The 20,326-nt window shown below is 45.3% G+C and overlaps 1 protein-coding gene across 5 annotated transcripts in view; it reads right to left on the bottom strand.

The window, feature by feature from the left end:
* The window catches only part of LOC105499198 (telomerase associated protein 1), a 60,036-nt gene that overhangs the window by 30,558 nt on the left and 9,152 nt on the right, over nt 1-20,326 (bottom strand). Inside the window, exons 1-9 of one of the 5 annotated variants that reach the window (XR_011626043.1) lie at nt 13,505-14,108; nt 8,289-8,879; nt 6,656-6,826; nt 5,739-5,873; nt 4,887-5,048; nt 3,998-4,159; nt 3,651-3,722; nt 1,770-1,894; nt 1,297-1,454 (exon numbers count right to left, since the gene is read on the bottom strand). Coding sequence is in view for 4 of the 5 variants with exons in the window: in XM_011771700.3 (XP_011770002.2) it covers nt 1,297-1,454; nt 1,770-1,894; nt 3,651-3,722; nt 3,998-4,159; nt 4,887-5,048; nt 5,739-5,873; nt 6,656-6,826; nt 8,289-8,855 (1,552 nt within the window). In the remaining variant the exon portion in view is untranslated. Of the gene's footprint in view, nt 1-1,296; nt 1,455-1,769; nt 1,895-3,650; nt 3,723-3,997; nt 4,160-4,886; nt 5,049-5,738; nt 5,874-6,655; nt 6,827-8,275; nt 8,880-13,504; nt 14,109-20,326 lie in introns of those variants that run through there. The other 4 variants (XM_011771700.3, XM_011771701.3, XM_071100531.1 and 1 more) reach the window with 4 other exon arrangements.

The following is a 20,326-nucleotide window of genomic DNA, read 5'->3' as shown; positions in this document are numbered from 1 at the left end:
AAAAAGGTACATATATATTCTGATGTATCCTAAAAATTGTTTTTGTAGTATATGATTAAAAAAAGAGACTCTAGCCACCATGGGATTAGACTATGGGCATCTGCCTCAACCAGGATAAATGATATTAAAAGAATAAATTTACAGGTCCTTACATTTTCAGGGACAATGGTTCTCAACCAGAGGGAGGAAGTGGAGATGGGTGCATATAGAATTATCTTCATATGGCCGGGCGCAGTGGCTCACGCCTATAATCCCAGCACTTTGGGAGGCCGAGGCGGGTGGATTACTGGAGGTCAGGAGTTCAAGACCAGCTGAGCCAACATGGTGAAACCCCATCTTTACTAAAAATACAAAATTAGCTGGGCGTGTTGGCGTGCACCTGTAATCCCAGCTACTCAGGAGGCTGAGGCAGGGCGTGGAGGTTGCAGTGAGCCAAGATTGCGCCATTGCATTCCGGCCTGGGCAAAAAGAGCAAAACTCCATCTCAAAAAGAAAAAAAAAAGAATTATCTACATATATCAGCTTCTATCCAGGCCCCTTTATTCTACTCCACCCCATGTGGTTTCAACTATCAGGGAAGAGGCTGTCAATTGGGGGCAGGTGTGTGTGTGTGAGTGTTTGTGTGTGGGTGCAGTGGCTCATGCCTGTAATTCCAACACTTTGGGAGGCCAAGGTAGGAGAATTGCTTGAGGCCATGAGTTTGAGACCAGCCTGGGCAACATTAGAAAGACCTTGTCTCTAAAATTTTTTTTTTTAAAGTAAAAATTTTATAAAGTAAAAAATGAAAGAAACAACCTGCTATCATTAAAAGTAGACCAAAAAAAAAAAAAAAACAGAGAAAGATAACTTGGTCCTCCTTTATCTGAATTTTTTTTTTTCCTGTATCAGTGTGGGCAAATTACCTAAAACTTCCATGTCCTAAATACAATAAGAGTTTCTGTACAGATTCCAACATGCCATGTGCCAGTCCTACCTTTTTTGGAATGAGTTACAGAGATATTGATACAAGCACAATCAGAGAGAAGGTACTTTTGTCGTATGTTGATAAAAACTTGTGCATCACCTAACTACATCTGGTACAATGATGGATGATGCCAACATTACTCAAAGCAGGTACCACTGTTTACTTTGGTGTAGTCAATGGCAGACCTTATAAATCAAGTCATTTTCAGTAATACAACTACCAGGCAAAACAATAACTTCATCATTCCACAGAAATCTTCTAGTGAGGCTCTAAAATGTGGAGGCATAAATGGGGAAGAGAAGGAGGGAATGTGATGGTCAAGGTCACTCTACCAATGAGTTCCTCCCAGACCGACGCTTTGTTCCCCCGTAGGCTCAGCTCCCGCTCCCAGGTCTCTGGCCTAGACAGCTTCATCCTCTTCCCAGCTCTGCTAGAATCCCAAGGCCCGGGAAGGCGACTTCGAGAAAAGAGCTGTAGGTTGGAGGGGTATCTGAGGACAGGCAAGAAAGAAGTCTATCATTTCAGAGTCGGCAAGAAAAGAACTCAGAAAAGGAAAGGTGAGTCACGTTTACAGGGCATGTCTGCCCAAATATGCCTAAAAATAACTCAGAAAAGGAAAGGTGAGTCATGTTTACAGGTGAGTCAGAAAATGAAAGCCAGCCATTGGAAAGCTAGTCATGTCTACAGGGCAGATCTGCCTAAAGTCATGTTGCTGGGTTTGAGAACTACTGGGATAGGGGCCATGGATGTTGAAAAGTTACGGAATTACTTAGACGGAATGCATGCTCAGGGTGGAGCTCCTCACCTGTAACCCAGCAGGGCTTGAACGTGCTGCGCAGGCTCGTGGATGTGCAGTCGCTGAACCAGCTTCTTCAGGGTGAACCTTGGAGGATTCTTTTTCTCTGACACTGTATCATAGGCCTTCTCAAACTGTGGAAACATCCCCAAGTCCCACAGGGGTCCTTTCATCCATGACCATGGGAACTTTCTTCAGTAAAACAGATTGTAAAACCATCCTATCCCTATGTGGTAATTTCTTTCCTCAAAATAGATTTGGCCAAGGAGTAGGAATAGAGGATACAAATCTCTGGCAACAAGAGTTCCCATGGTGAGCACAGGATGGCAGCTCTTTGGGGTCACCATTTCATTCACACAAGCGGTCAACATGGGATGACTGGCTTGTGAGAAACAAGGTGGGGATAGAATGAACATAGGACAGCTTTGTTTGTAGAGGAGGGGAAAGAGAAAATCAGCTCCGATTTAAATCACTGAGACTCTAATAGATAAATGAAGAAACAAGCACAATGCAGGTTACGAGGAGTTTAAAAACTAAAAGTAGGCCGGGTGTGGTGGCTCATGCCTGTAACCCTAGCACTTTGGGAGGCCCAGGCAGGTGGATCATTTGAATCCCAACTACTCGGGAGGGAGGAGTAGGAGGTCAGGAGTTCGAGACCAGTCTGACCAACATGGTGAAACCCCCTCTCTACTAAAAAAAAAAAAAAAAAATTAGCTGGGCGTGGTGGTGCACGTCTGTACTCCCAACTACTTGAGAGGCTGAGGCAAGAGAATTGCTTGAACCCAGGAGGTGGAGATTGCAGTAAGCCAAGATAGCACCACTGCATTCCAGCCTGGGCTATAGAGTGAGACTCTGTCTCAAAAACAAATAAATAAATAAAAACTAAAAGTAGGTAGCTCTCAGAATCTTCTATGGTAAAAGAACTAAATTTAGGATATATTAATGGGATGAAAAGACGAGTTGACCAATGGAGAATGTGTTCTTTCTTGTAACGCTAATATGTATTTTCCTAATCCTCTGTTTTAATAATGATGATGGTAGTGATAGCTACACTTATTTACTGCCAGGAATTGCTAGAAATACTTTAAATATACTAACTTATTTAATCTTTATAACAATCCAACAATGTAGGTTCTGCTTTGTTCTCATCTAATACATGAGAAAACTGAGGCAAGAGAGGTTAAATCATTTGACCAAAGTCTCATAGCCAGTAAGGGGTGGACGGAAGATGCAAACCCAGGTGACCTGAATCCAGATTCTATGCTCTTAACTGCTAAGTACAATACCTTATTTGTATGAAAGTAAAAAAGATTTTGTTTGGTTTGTTTTTAAAACTTCCTGTGAAAGGTAAATATTTCATAATGTTTTTAACTCACTTATCCAACTTTACTGACATGTCACCTGGCAGTAAAGTACTATACTGGCTGGGCGCGGTGGTTCACGTCTGTAACCCCAGCACTTTGGGAGGTCAAGGCGGGTGGATCACGAGGTCAGGAGTTCGAGACCAGCCTGGTCAACATGGTGAAACCCCGTCTCTACTAAAAATACAAAAATTAGCTGGGCGTGGTGGCACATGCCTGTAGTCCCAGCTACTTAGGAGGCTGAGGCAGGAGAATCGCTTGAGCCTGGGAGGTGGAGGTTGCAGTGAGCCAAGACCGCGCCACTGCAGCACTTCAGCCTGGGCAACAGTGTGTGACTCTGTTTCCAAAAAAAAAAAAAAAAAAGTATAAAACCACATGCCTTTCCCAGTGCTCTCAGAACCTTACCCACAATCACAGCCAAGAATTCCAAGGCAGAAAGTATTTTTAATACTAATGGAATTTTGTTCCTAAATATTATTCCAGAAAAGATTGTACATGCACATCTACAACCCCAGAAGAAGGAACTCACCTTTTTCTGCTCATCTCTAAGAAACACTATGTACCTTGGAAAAGGTCTGCGAGAAAATGGAGGCTCCATCCTCTGTAGGGACAGGAGAAGCAGTTTCAAAAAGGGAAATGGAGGCTGTCCCTGAAGAGACCCAGTCAGTAGCCCTGAAGGTGCATCTCTACCAAAAAGGAAGCCAGCTAGAAAAGAAGCCTGCCCTGCACCGTATGCACCCGAGCTCTACCCCACTCCCCTGAATTTCTCTGACTCTCTTTGCTCCTGGTGTAGGACTCCCCAGCATCAGCATACTCCCTTGTCCTGCCCTTCCCGGAGAAAAGGGGCGTGGGTCAAGGGCTGGGGCAGTGACTGACTGGAGAGCGGGGTGGCCTGCGGGGGTGTCTCTTGGCCCGGTGCTTCCGAGGGTTATACTTAGCCAGCTGGTACTCGTCAAACTGGGCAAATTTGTCCGTCATAGCAGCACGGAGACAGGCGGGCAGGGGCACCAGCTTATTCTCATCTCCCTCAGCCAGGCTCTGTCAAAGAGAGAGGAGACCATTAGAAGCAAGACCCAAATCAACCCTCCAAAACAAAACGAGGCCACTTCATGGAGATACATGAGAGCACAGAAAAGCGAGCAACTTCCCAGCCCTAGCTCCAAAATCACAATTTCTGTGGTACTGATTTTCATTTCTTCATTAGAAACATGAGGTCCAGGCTGGGCGGGGTGGCTCGCCTTTACACCTGTAATCCCAGCACTTAGGGAGGCCAAGGCCAGTGGATCACCTGAGGTCAGGAGTTCAAGATCAGCCTGGCCATGATGGTGAAACCCCATCTCTACTAACAACACAAAACCTAGCCAGGCGTGGTAGTGCACACCTGTAATCCCAGCTACTCGGGAGGCTGAGGCAGGAGAATCACTTGAACCCGGGAGACGGCGGTTGCAGTGAGCCAAGATCACACCATTGTACTCCAGCCTGGGCAACAAGAGTGAAACTCCAAAAAAAAAAAAAAAAAAAAAAAAAAAGCATGAGGTCCAAAATAAGACCATTTTTTTCCTCAAACTTTGATCCAGTCCTTCTCAATCATCTTCTCCATGTTGGGCAACCCAGCCTAGTAGAGGGAGAAGCTGTCCTGTCTGGGCACCAATGCTGAGGAAAGCTGAGGGGAAGCCAAACTGCCTGAGAATTTTCTCCAAGGATGCAGTGAGCATAAGAGAAGGAACCAAGGGAAGGCCCAAGCTCAGGGAAATGAGCACCATACCTGGTAAAGCTCAGCCACCTGGATCCAGTCAGAAGGCAGCTGGACAATGGCACAGAAATATCGTCGCAGGTGGGGGCGGCACGCCGGTAAGAAGGCAGCAATGGCCAAGATTTTATTGGCCACATTCCGGACGTTCAGCTGCTGCCTGGCATACAAAGATGCCTAGGACACAAGGTAAGAGGACTAGAATCTCAGCCACTCCTCCCGTAGCTTTCTGCCCTGAACTTACTTGCTGATTGAGTGTGCCTGTATAAAACCTTTCCTGAGCCCTCCACATTGTCCACAAAATACGAAGCCCAGGCTGCCTGACTTGGCATTCTAAGTCCTCCATATTCTATCCCTTACCCACCTTTCCAGCATGTCTTCTTCTGAGTCTACTGACTGCCTTGCAAGTCAACCAGGCCTTTTCCTTCTTTGGAAGACCTCCTGCATCAATATCTACCAAAAAATTATCCAGGGTTCAAATCATTCATTAAACCTGCCATTTTCCAAAGCATCATAGAAGATATTTCCCACACCGCTCTTCTCTGCTTCAGAAATGTTCACTATGTAATATTCCAGCTGTATTTGTATGATATTTGGAAAAGTATTTTGCTTCCCTAACAACACTATAAGCTCCTTGAGAGAATGGGCACTTACTAACAAACCAAGCCTAGTATACTCTTCCCCCACTCTTCACTGAACCACAGGGACTAGGCCTCAGACTCACCCAGAAATTCTTCCTCAGAGAAGCTCCTCAGAGAAGCTCCTCCCATCCTCAGCATGAGGCTAGTCACCATCCCTCCACACACCGTAACCACACTCCCTGTCTGCTAGCTTTACACCCCCATCCCCTCCTTCACACCACAATACCTTGAGGATAAACTCAGGCTCCAGGGGCGCAAGTTCACGACAGTTTTCAAAAATGGCAGCCAGGGTGGGGTCAGATGCATCTTTCATGTTTACTTCTGAGACCAGAGTAGAGCACAGCAAGCTCAATAGAGCCATCTTGGAATTGAGAAAGAGAGGGAAGAAATGAGAAGAGAGGTAATAAGGACCAACTTAAGCATCCATGCAGACTAACTTACAAAATCAAGGACAGAGAGAATGGACCCGAGATGTGGAGTCCAATTGAGAACTTAGAAAAGGGGACTAGGACCAGGCATGGTTGCTCACGTCTGTAATCCCAGCACTCTGGGAGACTGAGGCGGGCAGATCACCTGAGGTCAGGAGCTCAAGAGCAGCCTGGCCAACATGGCGAAACCCCATCTCTACTGAAGACCCAAAAATTAGCCAGGCACGGCGGCGCATGCCTGTAATTCCAGCTACCCTGGAGGCTGAGGCAGGAGAATAACTTGAAGCCAGGAGGCAGAGGTTGCAATGAGCTGAGATCGTGCCATTGCACTCCAGCCTAGGCGACACAGCGAGACTCCATCTCAAAAAGGAATGAAGGAGAGAGAGAGAGAAAGAGAGAGGGAGAGGGAGAGAGAGAGACAGAGAGAGAGACAGAGGGAGAAAGGGAAAGGAAAGGAAAGGAAAGGAAAGGAAAGGAAAGGAAAGGAAAGGAAAGGAAAGGAAAGGAAAGGAAAGGAAAGGAAAGGAAAGGAAAGGAAAGGAAAGGAAAGGAAAGGAAAAAAGAAAAGAAAGAAAAGGGCATTAGGAAGTGAGAAATAAGAGCTGGGTTGTATCCCTACCTTCCCCTTCCAACTGGGGAGGGGACCTGGTTCAAGTACTCCACCCCCAACCTCCCCTCCACACCATTAACTTTTCCCCAACTCTTGAACTTTTACCTTCTTTTCCTGAAGGACCTGGTCAGTAGGCTCTGGATGAGATTCAGAGTCTCCAGAGGTGAGCTTCAAGGCCAGATCCTCCACCTCCTCCTCCTCCTCTCCCAAGCTCAGACTGTAAGAAGGCATTTGGGTCTCTGCCCCTTTCTTCTCTTTTGAATCAAACCAACGACCCTGGGGATAGTAGTGGCAGTTATGAATCACAGAATGTATCCACAGACCCTCAAACCCAGATGGATCTGAAGGCAGCACCAGGACATGGGAAAAGTCTAAATCTCCATTAATAGCACCTCTAATCTCCTCTCCCTCTCCCTTCACACGCCAGCACTGATGTGTCCTGACTTACTGCTCTCACACACCACCTTGCTCTACTCAACCTTCAGAGCCTTCGCCCACATGCTTCATAATCTGCCCCTGCTTTCATCTCTTCATTGATGTCACAATCTGGGAGCATGGGGCTCTTCACACACCTTTTAGGATATTGGTAAGATGTTTTGGGGGTCAAAAGAAAAAGGGCAAAGCCCTATATTAATCCCCCAGCAGTCTTGGGCTGCTTAGCCTCTCTGAACCTCAGCTTTCTCTCATTCACTACCACCTATCTGATAGGGCCTCTGGGAAATTAAATGGAGTGATATATGTATGTGTGACTCTGCAAAATGCAAAGCCCTAAATGAATGTTAAGATGGCAGTAGTTGTAATCCTGATAACCCTGTGAAGTAGATTTTCATTAAATTCATTTTAAAGGTGAGGAAATTAAAGCTCTAAAGGGTTAAGAGGTTGCCCAAGATTACATAGTTTGTAATTGGCAGAGACAGAAAAAGTTCAGATTAGCCTTGTCCCTCAACCCGAAACACAAGTATATACAGAAGCAATGTGTGTCTATCTAGTGATTCTGAATTGTATACTAAATGTAGGCATGTAGATGTGTAAAAGTGGATATGTGTTTGCACATGCACACACAATTAAGTGGTCTCTGGTATAGGCCCTGATAGGGCTGTTGGAAAATTAATTAGTAGATGTATCTCATGCCTGATCTCAAAAGCACCTAACTGACTCTGCTATAGTGACATTACGCTGGCCCTCCCGAGCAGAGGCTTCCTAAGGACAGGGACTGTTTTCTGTTATGGTCTTTTGGGCTTTCATCTTTTTGAGACAGTCTCGCTCTGTTGCCCAGGCTGGAGTGCAGTGATGCGATCTCGCCTCCCGGGTTTAAGCAATTTTCGTGCCTCAGTCTCCCAAGTAGCTGGGATTACAGGTGCACACCACCACACCCAACTAATTTTTGTATTTTTGGTAGAGATGGGGTTTCACCATGTTGCCCAGGCTGGTCTCGAACTCCTGGACTCCACCTGCCTTGGCCTCCCAAAGTGCTGGGATTACAGGCATGAGCCACTGCGCCCAGCCAGGACAGGAATTGTTTTTGATCTATTGCACAAAATCTCCAAAGTAGATATGCAATAAAAGTAACGATGCCAGTGAAGATGGTCCTGCAACAAAGGGTATCTTAGGAGAGGCTCTGAGGAGAGAAGATAGCCAGACACAGAGCAGCACAGAGGGAAACTGAGACACTGAAAGCTAGAGACAAGAGAGCACAACAGACATGGCTGGAGTCAAGATGCGTGCCTGGAGCTATTACCAAAGTTGCTTCCTGAACTGTTCCTGTGGCAGAGAGAGATTTCAGGGCTATAGGGCAGGTTGAAAGGTCTAGTCCCTTAGAGAAATGCTGAGCGCTCCAACTTGGAGGCTCAGAGAGCAGGAAATTGCTGTTGTTCACACAGTACAAATCAGCTTGCGTCATGTGAGATATCTGTAGACTCTGGAACAAGCGGCTGGCAGACACAGTGCTCTTTAGACTAGGGAGGGTGGCCAGGCACCGGTTCTCCAAGGAGAGGATGTCTGGGTGGGCAGAAACATGTCCATGTGGTTTCTCCATGGTCTTCAGGTCAGAAAGTGTGGCCAGGCACCGGTTCTCCAAGGAGAGGATGTCTGGGTGGGCAGACACATATCCATGTGGTTTTTCTACAGTCTTCAGGTCAGGAAGCGTGGCTAGGCACTGGTTCTTCAAGGAGAGGATATCTGAGTGGGCAGATATATGCTGATGTAGTTTCTCCATGGGCTGTAAGTCAGGGAGCATAGCCAGGCACCAGTTCTCCAAGGAGAGGATGTCTGGATGGGCAGACACATGGCCATGGGGTTTTTCCATGGCTGAAACTCAGTTTGTATATGCCTAGAAGGAGAGAAAGACAGGAGATGAGCACCTGGCTGCACTGAGCATGTATTTGTAGGAGAGCATATCTTCGCCACAGCCCTCCCGATAATGCCAGTGATTTGCAAGTGGAAAACAATGAATGTTGTTTTTCTTAGGACTGGGTTCATCCAGAGAATATTCTAAGAGAGAGGGGTAGGGAAAAGGTAAGGCAGAGGCTTAAGAGCAGAGATATTAAGAAAAGGCCGGTGCAGTGGCTCATGCCTATAATCCCAACACTTTGGGAGCTAAGCCAAGAGGATTGCTTGAGTCCAGGAGTTCGAGGCAAGCCTGGGCAACACGGTGAAACCCCATCTCTACAAAGTTTTAAAAAATAAAATACATTTCTTAAAAAAGAAACAAAAAGGAATGACTGGAGAAGAAGGGACATGCCTTCTCATAAGAAGATAAAGGAGACTCCACCCCCTCCCCGCGACCCCCGCTACAGGACTATCAGTTTAATCCCTACTTAGTAGAGGGGCCTCGCAATATAATCTGGACTGTGGGTTCTTAGCTCCAGAGAAACAGGTACTTTAATCAAGTTGCCAATACTTACCACCTCAGCTTCCTTGCCTCCTATTCACTCTTCAACCAACTAAATGGGATTCTGTCCCCACCAGTCCACAAGTCCTCTTAGGTAACCAAGGAACTTTTTGTTACTCCCATAAATAAATACATCTTAGCCCTTATCTCATTTCACCCCTCAAGTAGAATATGACATTGTTGATTACTCTCTCGTTAAAACTCTCTCTTCCTTTGCTTTCCATGATGCTACTGTCCTGATTTTCTTCTTAAAACTATTCTGGCTAGATCTTCTTGGGGATTCTTTCTCTGCCATTTCTTAACATCGATGCTCCAAAGAGTTCTATTCTAATCCTTTTACATATTTTCCTGGGGTAGTCTCACCCACTATGTGGCTCCAAATAACATTTCTATGCTGGCGACTCACGGATCTATTCCTGGACCTAGATCTCCCTCCTGAGCTTCATATTCTTTTATCCATTTGCCTCTTGGGTATCCCCTCTGGATGATTCAAAGGTGCTCCAGATTCCACAGATCTTAAATGCATCATCTTTCTCCTTCTCTTATCTCTGCCCCAAATCCATTCCCCTTCCTTTGCCCCCTCTGCCTACTGGAGTTTGAAGTGAGACAGACTTTAGTTTGAATCCTCCTTTACCTTGGGATCTTGGTTGGGTAAGATACTTAAATTCTCTGTATCTCTAGAGTTTTCACATTTATAAAATTAAGAAAAATGCTTACCTCACAGAGTTGTTATAGAAATAAATGAGAAAAAAATATTAGGCAGTTTGAGCATTGCCTGGCACTAAGTGTTCAACATAGAAGTTATTATTATTTGTTATTATTATCCAGTAGACTACCAAATCCTATTGATTCCACTCCCTCAGTGTCTCTCAAATCTATCCAATTCTCTCCATTCCTCCTACCACCACCTTTGTTGAAACCCTCTAATCCATGTGGTGACACACTGTATATAGATATGTCTAAAGGACCTCCCTGCTAGAGCCAGATGTGGTAGCCTGTAACCCCAGCAAATCTCGAAGTCTGAGACAGGAGGATCACTTGAGCCCAGGAGTTTAAAACCAGGCTGAGCTACGTAGTGAGACTCCAATTTTTTTTTTTTTTTTTTTTTTGAGACAGAGTCTTGCTCTGTCACCCAGGCTGGAGTGCAATGGCACGATCTTGGCTCACTGTAACCTCCGCCTCCCGGGTTCAGGGCATTCTCCTACCTCAGACTCCCAAGTAGCTGGGATTACAGGTGCCCGCCACCACGCCCAGCTATTTTTTTTTTTTTTTTTTTTTTTTTTTTTTTTTTAGTAGAGACAGGGTTTCACTATGTTGGCCAGGCTGGTCTTGAACTCCTGACCTTGTGACCTGCCCACCTCGGCCTCCCAAAGTGCTGGGATTACAGGCATAAGCCACTGCACCTGGCCGAATCCTTTTTTTTTTTTTTTTTTTTAAAGCATGTTTGCTTCTTAGTAGCCCACTTGCTAATTGTTTCTCCTTTGTTTTTGTTTTTTTGTTTTTTGAGACTGATTCTCACTCTGTTGCCAGGCTGGAGTGCAGTGGCGCAGTCTCGGCTCACTGCAACCTCGACTTCCCGGGTTCAAGCAATTCTCCTGCCTCAGCCTCCCAAGTAGCTGGGATTACAGGTATGGGCCACTATGCCCAGCTAATTTTTGTATTTGTAGTAGAGACAGGGTTTCACCATGTTGGTCAGGATGGTCTCGATCTCCTGACCTCATGATCTATTCACCTTGGCCTCCCAAAGTGCCGGGATTACAGACGTGAGCCACCGTACCCAGCCTAATTGTTTCTCTTTACTGAAATAAAACTCCTTAAGGTAAGGGCTCCTTTGTCTTGCTCCCCTCTGCATCCTCAGCATCACATACAAAACCCGACTTCTGGTCACCTCCCAGCATCATCTCTCACTAACACCCCAATCTAACTCTCAGCACTCTAAGCTTCAATCATACCAATTTTATTTAGCTTATTAATTGCCAAGATATCTCTTGACTCTGGGCCTTTGCACAGGCAGATCCCTGCAACACTCTTTCTTCTACCAACACCACCCCTCCTTTACAAGGCCAAATGCTACTTTCCTCTCACTCTACAGGCTTCAGTTTCATCATCAATTCCTCCAAATAAGCCTGTGCTGACACCAAGCCCCAGTCTGGTTTAGGTGGCCTTCTCCTTGTTTTCACAACACCCATACTTCCCCTATCATACAGCACATCACCTGTTTGTCTTTCTTCCCAATAGACCATTAAGTTCCTAAGGAGAGAGACCCTTTTAGCCTTGTTAACCGTTGTTCCCACAATTGCTGGTCAGTGGGATTCAGAGGCTTTTGAGAATCTGGTGAAAGCTATGGAGCTTTTTCACAGAAAAAATAAGAGTATATACTGTTTTGTGCTCAATTTTCAGAGTGTCTATGAAGCCCATTTATGGACCTCCCAGGATCTCCATAAACTGCAAATTAGAAACCTCTGCCTAACAGAATGCTTGAATTATACCATCAGGAACCTATTTTCTGGCCGGGTGTGGTGGCTCACACCTATAATCCTAGCACTTTGGAAGGCTAAGGTGGGAGGATCACTTGAGGTCAGGAGTTCAGGACCAGCCTGGGCAACATAGTGAGACCTCTATTTAAAAAAAAAAAAAAAAAAGGAATGTATTTTCTTATTTATTTGGACAAAGGCTAATCTCTCATTCATACGTAAATATTTTGGGAATAATATTGTTAAGTCAACCACTTAAACTTAGTGTGAAAAAGCTTAGGGACAGGAGTATAGAACACTTCCAAGAAGACCTGAATGACTAACAATCCAGGGCCAAAAAGGACAGCAATATCTCACTGGACGTCAATGTGACAAACACATACAAAATGATGGTTTCCATGCCCTGTACATTTTGCTCATGTCGTTGCCCTACATGAGCCCCCAAGGAAAGGAGTGGGGAATCTCAGAATTGACTCAGATTTTTTTTAAAAAGATCTCAAACCAAAAATAACAGAAAAATAAGGACAGTTTATTTGAGCAACACAGTGAGACTGTCCTATCCTAAAAAGGACAGTCTCACTATGTTGCTCATTTTATTTTTTTGCCACCCTGGAGTTTTTGAAAGGAGATTCAGCTGAACCACAAATGAAAAGCTAAAGTTCCAAGCCCACTTCCATCTCTAGTTCCCTTCTCTGGAAGTAAACATTGCTAACAGTTTTATACTAACAGTTTCACAGTTTCTATGCCTATACAAATATATGCCTTCACCATCACCGCTGCTTCCGCTTTTGCTTTAAACAGGATCATAAGTTAGACTCCATTCTGCGCTTAGTACATCTCAGAGACCTTGCCGTGTTAACACATTAATACCCACCTCACCAATTTTTTTTTTTTTTTTTTTTTTTTTTTTTTTTTTTTTGAGGTGGAGTCTGGCTCTGTGGTTCAGCTCACTGCAATCTCTGCCTCCCGAGTTCTAGCGATTCTCCTGCCTTAGCCTCCCGAGTAACTGGGATTACAGGCGCCCACCGCCATGCCTGGCTAATTTTTTGTATTTTCAGTAGAGAGTGGTTTCACCATGTTGGCCAGGCTGGTCTCAAACTCCTGACCTCAGGTGATCCCCCACCTCGGCACCCCCAAAGTGCTGGGATTACAGGCGTGAACCACCGCGCCCGGCCTCCACCTCAGTCTTCAAGTGGCTGTATGGTAGTCTAGCACATTTAAGCACAGTCTGGGTTTCTATTATTACAAACGGTTCTCATACTACCATTTGTTGGTGACAGCCACTGTCCCCTTTCAGTGGGCACACAGAGCAAGGAAGTAAGAGGGGATGATTGTCACGTGGTCTCTCTTCCTGTCCCTCCCTCTCCTTCAGCCTTGTCCTCCTTTCTCACCTCCCCTTTCACGCAGTGTACACTCCCTCCCCTTCCCGGAGCCGCCGGGGCCGGGAGGAGCAGGGTGGATGCACCCCTAGCTGAGTCTCGGGTGGTTCCTAACCGGCCCCGCCAGGCCCTTCCCACCCGGCTCTCAGCCTCACAGCCCAGAGCCCTAGACCCAGGGCCAGGGCAAGTTCTGCCTGCGCTCGGGCCCTACCTTAGACTGGGGCTGGAGACCCTGGGTGCCTGACCTGGGGCGTCCAATTCTCGCAGCAGGAAGCAGAAACTTCGCTCTGGGTTCTGCCAGTGGGAAGGGTGGCAGCCGGGGGAGGAGCCGGATGCGGATCTGGGAAGAGACAGTGCGGGCGGAGACTCTCGGGCCCGGGCGGGGCGCGGCAGCGGCTGGAGGTGCAGCGAGCCGAGGGCCGGGCACGACGACATGCCAGGATGGCGACGCGAATGCCCAGGACCCCTGCAGCCTTTTCTGGGACCCGAGTTTAGTTTGTTGTTGTTTCTCTTCTTTTCCCTTTCCGGTGCTTTCTCCTGTCCCTAGGGCTTCCCCCCTACCAAATTCGTCTCCTCTGGCTAATTTTCGTCTTTTTTTCTCCTATTATCTCTTCAGCCACTGTTTCTTGGAAAAGATTTTAGCATGTTCGCTGCCTGTCTGTACACCTCTCCTTCCTAGCATCAACGACGGTCAGACTCAATTCATCCTAAAGTTCCTTTGAGGAACTCCTTAAAAGGAGACGGAAAGTCTAAAGCAACCGCCTGTAACCAAGTGTAGACATCAGTCAATCCAAGTTCGCTGAACTAAGAGCAAGTCCCTCCCCTCCTGTTGATCAGAAGAGAGATACGTGGCCGGGCGCGGTGGCTCAAGCCTGTAATCCCAGCACTTTAGGAGGCCGAGACGGGCGGATCACGAGGTTAGGAGATCGAGACCATCCTGGCTAATACGGTGAAACCCCGTCTCTACTAAAAAAAAAATACAAAAAACTAGCGGGGCGAGGTGGCGGGCGCCTGTTGTCCCAGCTACTCGGGAGGCTGAGGCAGGAGAATGGCGCAAACCCGGGAGGCGGAGCTTGCAGTGAGCTGAGATCCGGCCACTGCACTCCAGCCTGGGTGACAAAGCGAGACTCTGTCTCAACAAAAAAAAAAAAAAAAAAAAAAGAAGAGAGATACGTGGATCACACAGAATCTATCTGGAGCCATCCTGAATGATTAATGCTGAACCCTTTCCAGGAAGATGGAACCAGGCTTAGGAAAGAGACAAGTGACCCTTAGGTTAATAATGCTAGCTTCGTAAAGACAGGACCAAACATAGTAGCAGGAGAAATATGCTTTCTGCCTATAAAGCAGATTAGCTGTCTTCTGGAAAATATCATTGCTTTCCTTAGAGAGGTACCCTTGAGTCTCAGGTAACAGCTGAGCTTCGGCTCAGAATTGAGGATATTCTATCCTCTATTAACTGAGCCAGTACCACTTTCCTTCCTTAGAAACCTCCATTGCCACCCACCCCATCAGTCCCAACACTCCCTGCAATGGTCTTTATGTTTGTGTCTCCCCAAAATTTATATATTGAAACGCTAATCCCAATGCGATGGTCTTTAGGGTGTGATCTCTGGGAGGTCATTAGGTCATGGAGTTTAGAATACTCATAAATGGAATCGGTGGCCTCATAAGGAAAGACGGAAGGGCTAGCTAGCTCTTTGTCCGCGATATGAGAATACAAGAAAACAGCCATCTGCAATCCCAAGGAAGGCCCTCATCTTCAGAAGCAGACCATGCTGGCAATCTGATCTTGGACTTCCATTCTCTAGAACTGTGAGAAATAATATTTGTTGTTTAAGCCACCCAGTCTACGGTAATTTGTTGTAGCCACCTGAACTAAAACATTTCCTTTTTATAACAAATATTTTAATGCTCCTTTTATTTTCCTGATACATAATCATAAAACATGTAACTTACCTCCGCACACAATTTTAAACAAAAATTTAAAGACAAAAAATAGAGACAGGGTTTTGCTATGTTGCCCAGTCTGGTCTCAACCTCCAGGGCTCGAACAATCCTCCTACCTTGGCCTCCCAAAGTGCTGGGATTACAGGCATGAGCCACCATGCCTGGCCTAAAAGATTAATAAAATCTCTTAAAGAGATACAAAGGAATCTACAGCCATACCACCCTGAACGCACCCGATCTTGTCTGATCTTGGAAGCTAAGCAGGGTCAGGCTTGGTTAGTACTTGGATGGGAGATAAAATGAATAGTAGAAGGAATATGACTTATAATCAAATACTATGTGTTTAGATACATAACTGCATGTGCATAACATTCAAGAAGACACAATGTGGTACTCGGATATATGCATCTCTATATAAAATCACCTCGAATGTAACAGCTACAAATGCAAAATGATACAGGCATTATAATGGTGATTCAAATACCATGAACAGAATTACTGATGTGGTATGATTTTCCAAAATACTAAATAACTTTTGGCAGATTTTCAAACAAAACAAGATATGATCTACCCATGATTTTCATGGTAGTTGCATCCCTGGAAAGTTTAGTGTGTATTAAAACTATGCATAAAATGCCTTGTGTTTATATTTAAAATTAAAGTATGGCTGGGCACGGTGGCTCACGCCTGTAATCCCAGCACTTTGGGAGGCCAAGGTGGGCAGATTACCTGAGGTCAGGAGTTTGAGGCCAGCCTGGCCAACATGGTGAAACCTCATCTCCACTAAAAATACAAAAACTAGCCGGCCGTGGTGGCAAACACCTGTAATCCCAGCTACTCGGGAGACTGAGGCAGGAGAATCGCTTGAACCCAAGAGGTGGAGGTTGCAGTGAACCGAGAGCACACCACTGCATTCCAGCCTGGGTGACGAGCAGAACTCCAACTCAAAAAAAAAAAAAAAAAAAAAAAAAAAATTCAGTTAGATCCTAATTAAAACAAGTTTTCAACTACATGAATGACTAGCAAGTTATTCAAAGTTAAAGATGCAGAAATGTCACTCATTGTGTGGTAGTGTCCTAAACAGTTCCTGAATGTTGAGCTATCCTGGGCCCTACTCATTTAAATGTGTAAAATCATCCCAATTATTATGAAAGCCAAAAACATCCCTAAAGAGCAGCGCCACTCACATCAAAAACCATCACTAGCGATTTGTTTATAGGAGAAAGAGAGGAGTTTGGTGAGGGAACACAAGAGCTAGGAAACCTGAAAGAAAGGGTTATGTGAGGTGACTACAGTGGGAGCATATTGAGGAGAAGGAAGTGAGGGGAGGGATTGGAGGAGTCCATATAGGGCCTTTCTTCTGAAGGCCAACTTTATAAGGCCTCTTCCCATAGAATATACCTTAGATAATAATCCCAACCTCAACGCCTCATAGTCTGTGACTCTCCATGGGAAACACCTGCCCCACCAGTGAAAGAACAGCATATGCAAGTCCTTCCATCATATTCCCATAAATATCAGACCTGAGAAGACTGGTGATACAGGAGGGAAGGCAGTTGGTGATGGCTTCCTGATTGGCTTTGAGGATCTAGATTTACTTTCTGGTTTCCTGAAGCAGCAAAGAGATTCAAGGCCAGCAAGGCCTGTACATTGGAACTACCTGGAGATCTTTTATAAATTCCAAAGTCTGGGCCACACCCCAGACCAATTAAATCACAATCACCCGGAGCAGGACCCAGGCATCAGTAGTTTTTGAAGTTTTCTAGGTGCTGCGGTCTGATTGTGTCCCCCAAAATTCACGTTGAAACTCGATCTGCAATGTGATAATATTAAGGGTTGGGGTCTTTAGGAGAGATTAAGTCATGAGAGCAGAGCCCTTACGAATGGAATTTGCAGCCTTATAAAAGGGCTGGAAGAAACCAGCAATCACTCCTTTGTTTGCCCTTCCACCTTCTGCCATGAGAAGATGCAGCAAGAAGGTATGTTCTCACCAGACACCAAATGCTAGTGCCTTGATCTTGGACTTCCCAGCCTCCAGAATTATGAGAAATAAATTTATATTATCTATAAAATTACCCAGTCTCAGGTATTTTGGTATAGTAGCACAAATGGATGGACACATCAGGTGATACTAATGTGCAGAAAAGTTTAGGAACTTGTGCTCGAGGGTCTCACTGATTGAAGTATGGGATTGTGGACCACACCACCAACATCACCTTGTTAGAAATGCAGACTCCCAGGCTTTACCCCTGATCAACTGAATCAATCTTTTAACAATATTTCCAGGTGATTTCCACTCACATTGAAGTTTGAGAAACACTGATCCAGACAAGTGAAGTGGAACCTGAGAATCTATATTTCCAGACACTGGGGTCAGGGCCCAGTGATTTGTATTTTTAACAAGCTCTCCAGTTGTTTTTGGTACATGCTTAAATTTAAGAACCCCTGATTAGGCAGGGCGTGGTGGCTCATGCCTATAATCCCAGCACTCTGGGAGGCCGAGTGGGCAGATCACTTGAGCTCAGGAGTTTGAGAACAGCCTGGGCAAAATGGTGAAACCCTGTCTCTACAAAAAATGCCAAAAGAAAAAAAAAATTTAGCTAGGCATGGTGGCACACACCTGTAGTCCTAGTTACTTGTGGAGCTGAGGCAAGAGGATTGCTTGAGTTTAGGAAGTCGAGGCAGCAGTAAGCTGTGTTCGTGCCACTGCAACCTGGGTGACAAAGCAAGACCCTGTCTCCAAAAAAAAAAAAAAAAAAAAAGCTCTGATTGAAACAAATATTGTTGCTCATCTCTTTTGAAAATTTCTGATTTAGTAGGTAGGTCTGAGACGGAACCTGAAAATTTGCATTTCCAGCAGTTTCTCAGGTAATCGTGACTCTTATCTCTGATCTGAGGTAAACATTTTAAAAACTATTAATCTAGGATGATTACCTAAATGGGAGAGATAGTTACTACCTACCACATGGCAGAGGTGGGTAGTAAATAATGCGCCTGTCACACTTGAATTGCATATATAAATTAAAAATTTGGCCCAATTCCCAGATATTCTGTTCCAATCACACAGCCACTGAATGATCCCTAAAGGACATTTCAGCTGTGTTTTGAGGAGCCAGATGAACCATCTCTGCCTTGCAACAGAGAAAACCTTCCAACTGGCAAGATGTTCACAATGTTCACATTCAGCTTTTCATACCCGTAGGAAGTGCTAGTCATATTGCCAATATTTGCTTCTTTGAATCATGCTTTCCTAAGTTAGCCATTCCCTTGAGTTGAAGCAATCTTTCTTCAGATTGCTATCATTCGAACAAATCAGGAGTTTTGCCAATCAGATAACTATACCAGGGCAGGGAAGATGTGCCACTTCCCACTGGAATGAATTCACTTCACTCACAGAACTGTCTTGCTTTCCTTATTTGCAAGTTCTTAAAGGACCATTCACTTTCTCCTGCATATACGCCTACACCACCTTCCTGTTGATCAGTAGCATTGAGCTGCAATGGCCAACTGATGAGGGTAGTATCCAGACTGATTTGTCTCTGGGACAAAGGAGTGCCACCCCCTCAGTCTTCCCTTTTGGGAAGGGTCCTACCACCTATTAAAATTGCTCACTTGTGGTCAGTTTTCTTGAACGCTCATTGACCTCCTCTACTTTGATCAACAAACATCTGCTAATCCCTTGTCAAAGAATAGTGCTAGTACATGGGTAAAATGTATACAACATGCCTTCTTCTCAAGGCTTCATCATCTTGTAGAGATAGACACATGTAGAAGTCACAAAAATACAAGGCAGATAATGAGAAGTGCTATAATGGACTCAGAAACAAACTATAGGGTATTACAGGTGAGGGCAAGGATCTCGAGCAACTCCCTGGAGAGATGGACTTTGAACTGGGAAGGGCAGTCCTCTGATAAACTGGGAGGGGAGTGACCAGTGGGAAGTGGAAAAGCCATTAGTTTTACCTGATGTTTTTCTTTTTTGTGAATGATTACCTTTAGATTCACAGTATGTGTTTGTTTGACCAAACCACCACAACTTAAAGCATCACACAAGCCGTGATATGTGGACAAGAACACACTTACTGGATAGCCACTTGTCACCTCAGACAAGCCCCTCTGGGCCATCTGAAAGCAGATTACAAGAACCTCAGTATCTTCTCCCTTCTGACTCTTCTGAATCAAAACAACCCTGCATTTGGCCTCTGGTCTGTTGATATTTGCCAATATATTTCTTCATCTTTTTTTTTTTTTTTTTTTTTTTTTTTTGAGACAGTCTTGCTGTGTCACCCACTCTGGAGTGCAGTGGCACAATCTTGGTTCACTACAACTTCTGCCTCCTGGGTTCAAGCAATTCTCCTGCCTCAGCCTCCCAAGTAGCTGGGATTACAGGTTCCCACAACCACGCCCGGCTTATTTTTTGTATTTTTAGTAGAGATGGGGTTTCACCATCTTGGCCAGGCTGGTCTCAAACTTCTGACCTCAGGTGATCCGCCCGCCTCAACTTCCCAATGTGCTGGGATTATAGGCATGAGCCACCATGCCTGGCCTCTTTCTTCATCTTTCTTCAAGGATATTCCTCACTGACTAGTCTCTCTAATCAGGTACGGTAGGTTAAAATAGGCCACAAATTCTTTGCGTCCCCTCCCATTGAGAGGCAGAGTCTAATTTCTTACTTCTTGAAACTGAGCTGACCTGGTCACTTGCTTGACCAATATAAGGTGGCAGCAGTTGCATTCTGGGACTTCTGAGGCTAGGTCAAAGGAATCTTGAACTTCCTCCAGGACTCTGGAACACTCCCTTGGGAACCCCTGAGCTGCCACGTGAATCCAACTACCCTAAGACTGCCACTCTAAAGAGGCCACATGAAGGTGTTTCAATTAACACACTCAACTGAGCTCAGCCTTCTAGCCATCTACACCAGGACACCACACATGTGCCCTGTCTGGTGCCATGGTGGAGAAAGAAGCTGTCTTAAGCCCTTCAGATCAGTTCATCTACCAATTGTCTATCAACTTCCACTAATGACACATGAAACAGAAGAATCATCCAGTGGAACCCTGCCTAAATTTAGTGAAGTCAGTTA

Source organism: Macaca nemestrina, chromosome 7, assembly GCF_043159975.1.
Source record: "Macaca nemestrina isolate mMacNem1 chromosome 7, mMacNem.hap1, whole genome shotgun sequence".
In the NCBI taxonomy this organism is placed as follows: Eukaryota; Metazoa; Chordata; class Mammalia; order Primates; family Cercopithecidae; genus Macaca; species Macaca nemestrina.
The sequence above is the reverse complement of the archived record's forward strand: the minus strand, read 5'-3'. Positions and strand labels throughout refer to the sequence as shown.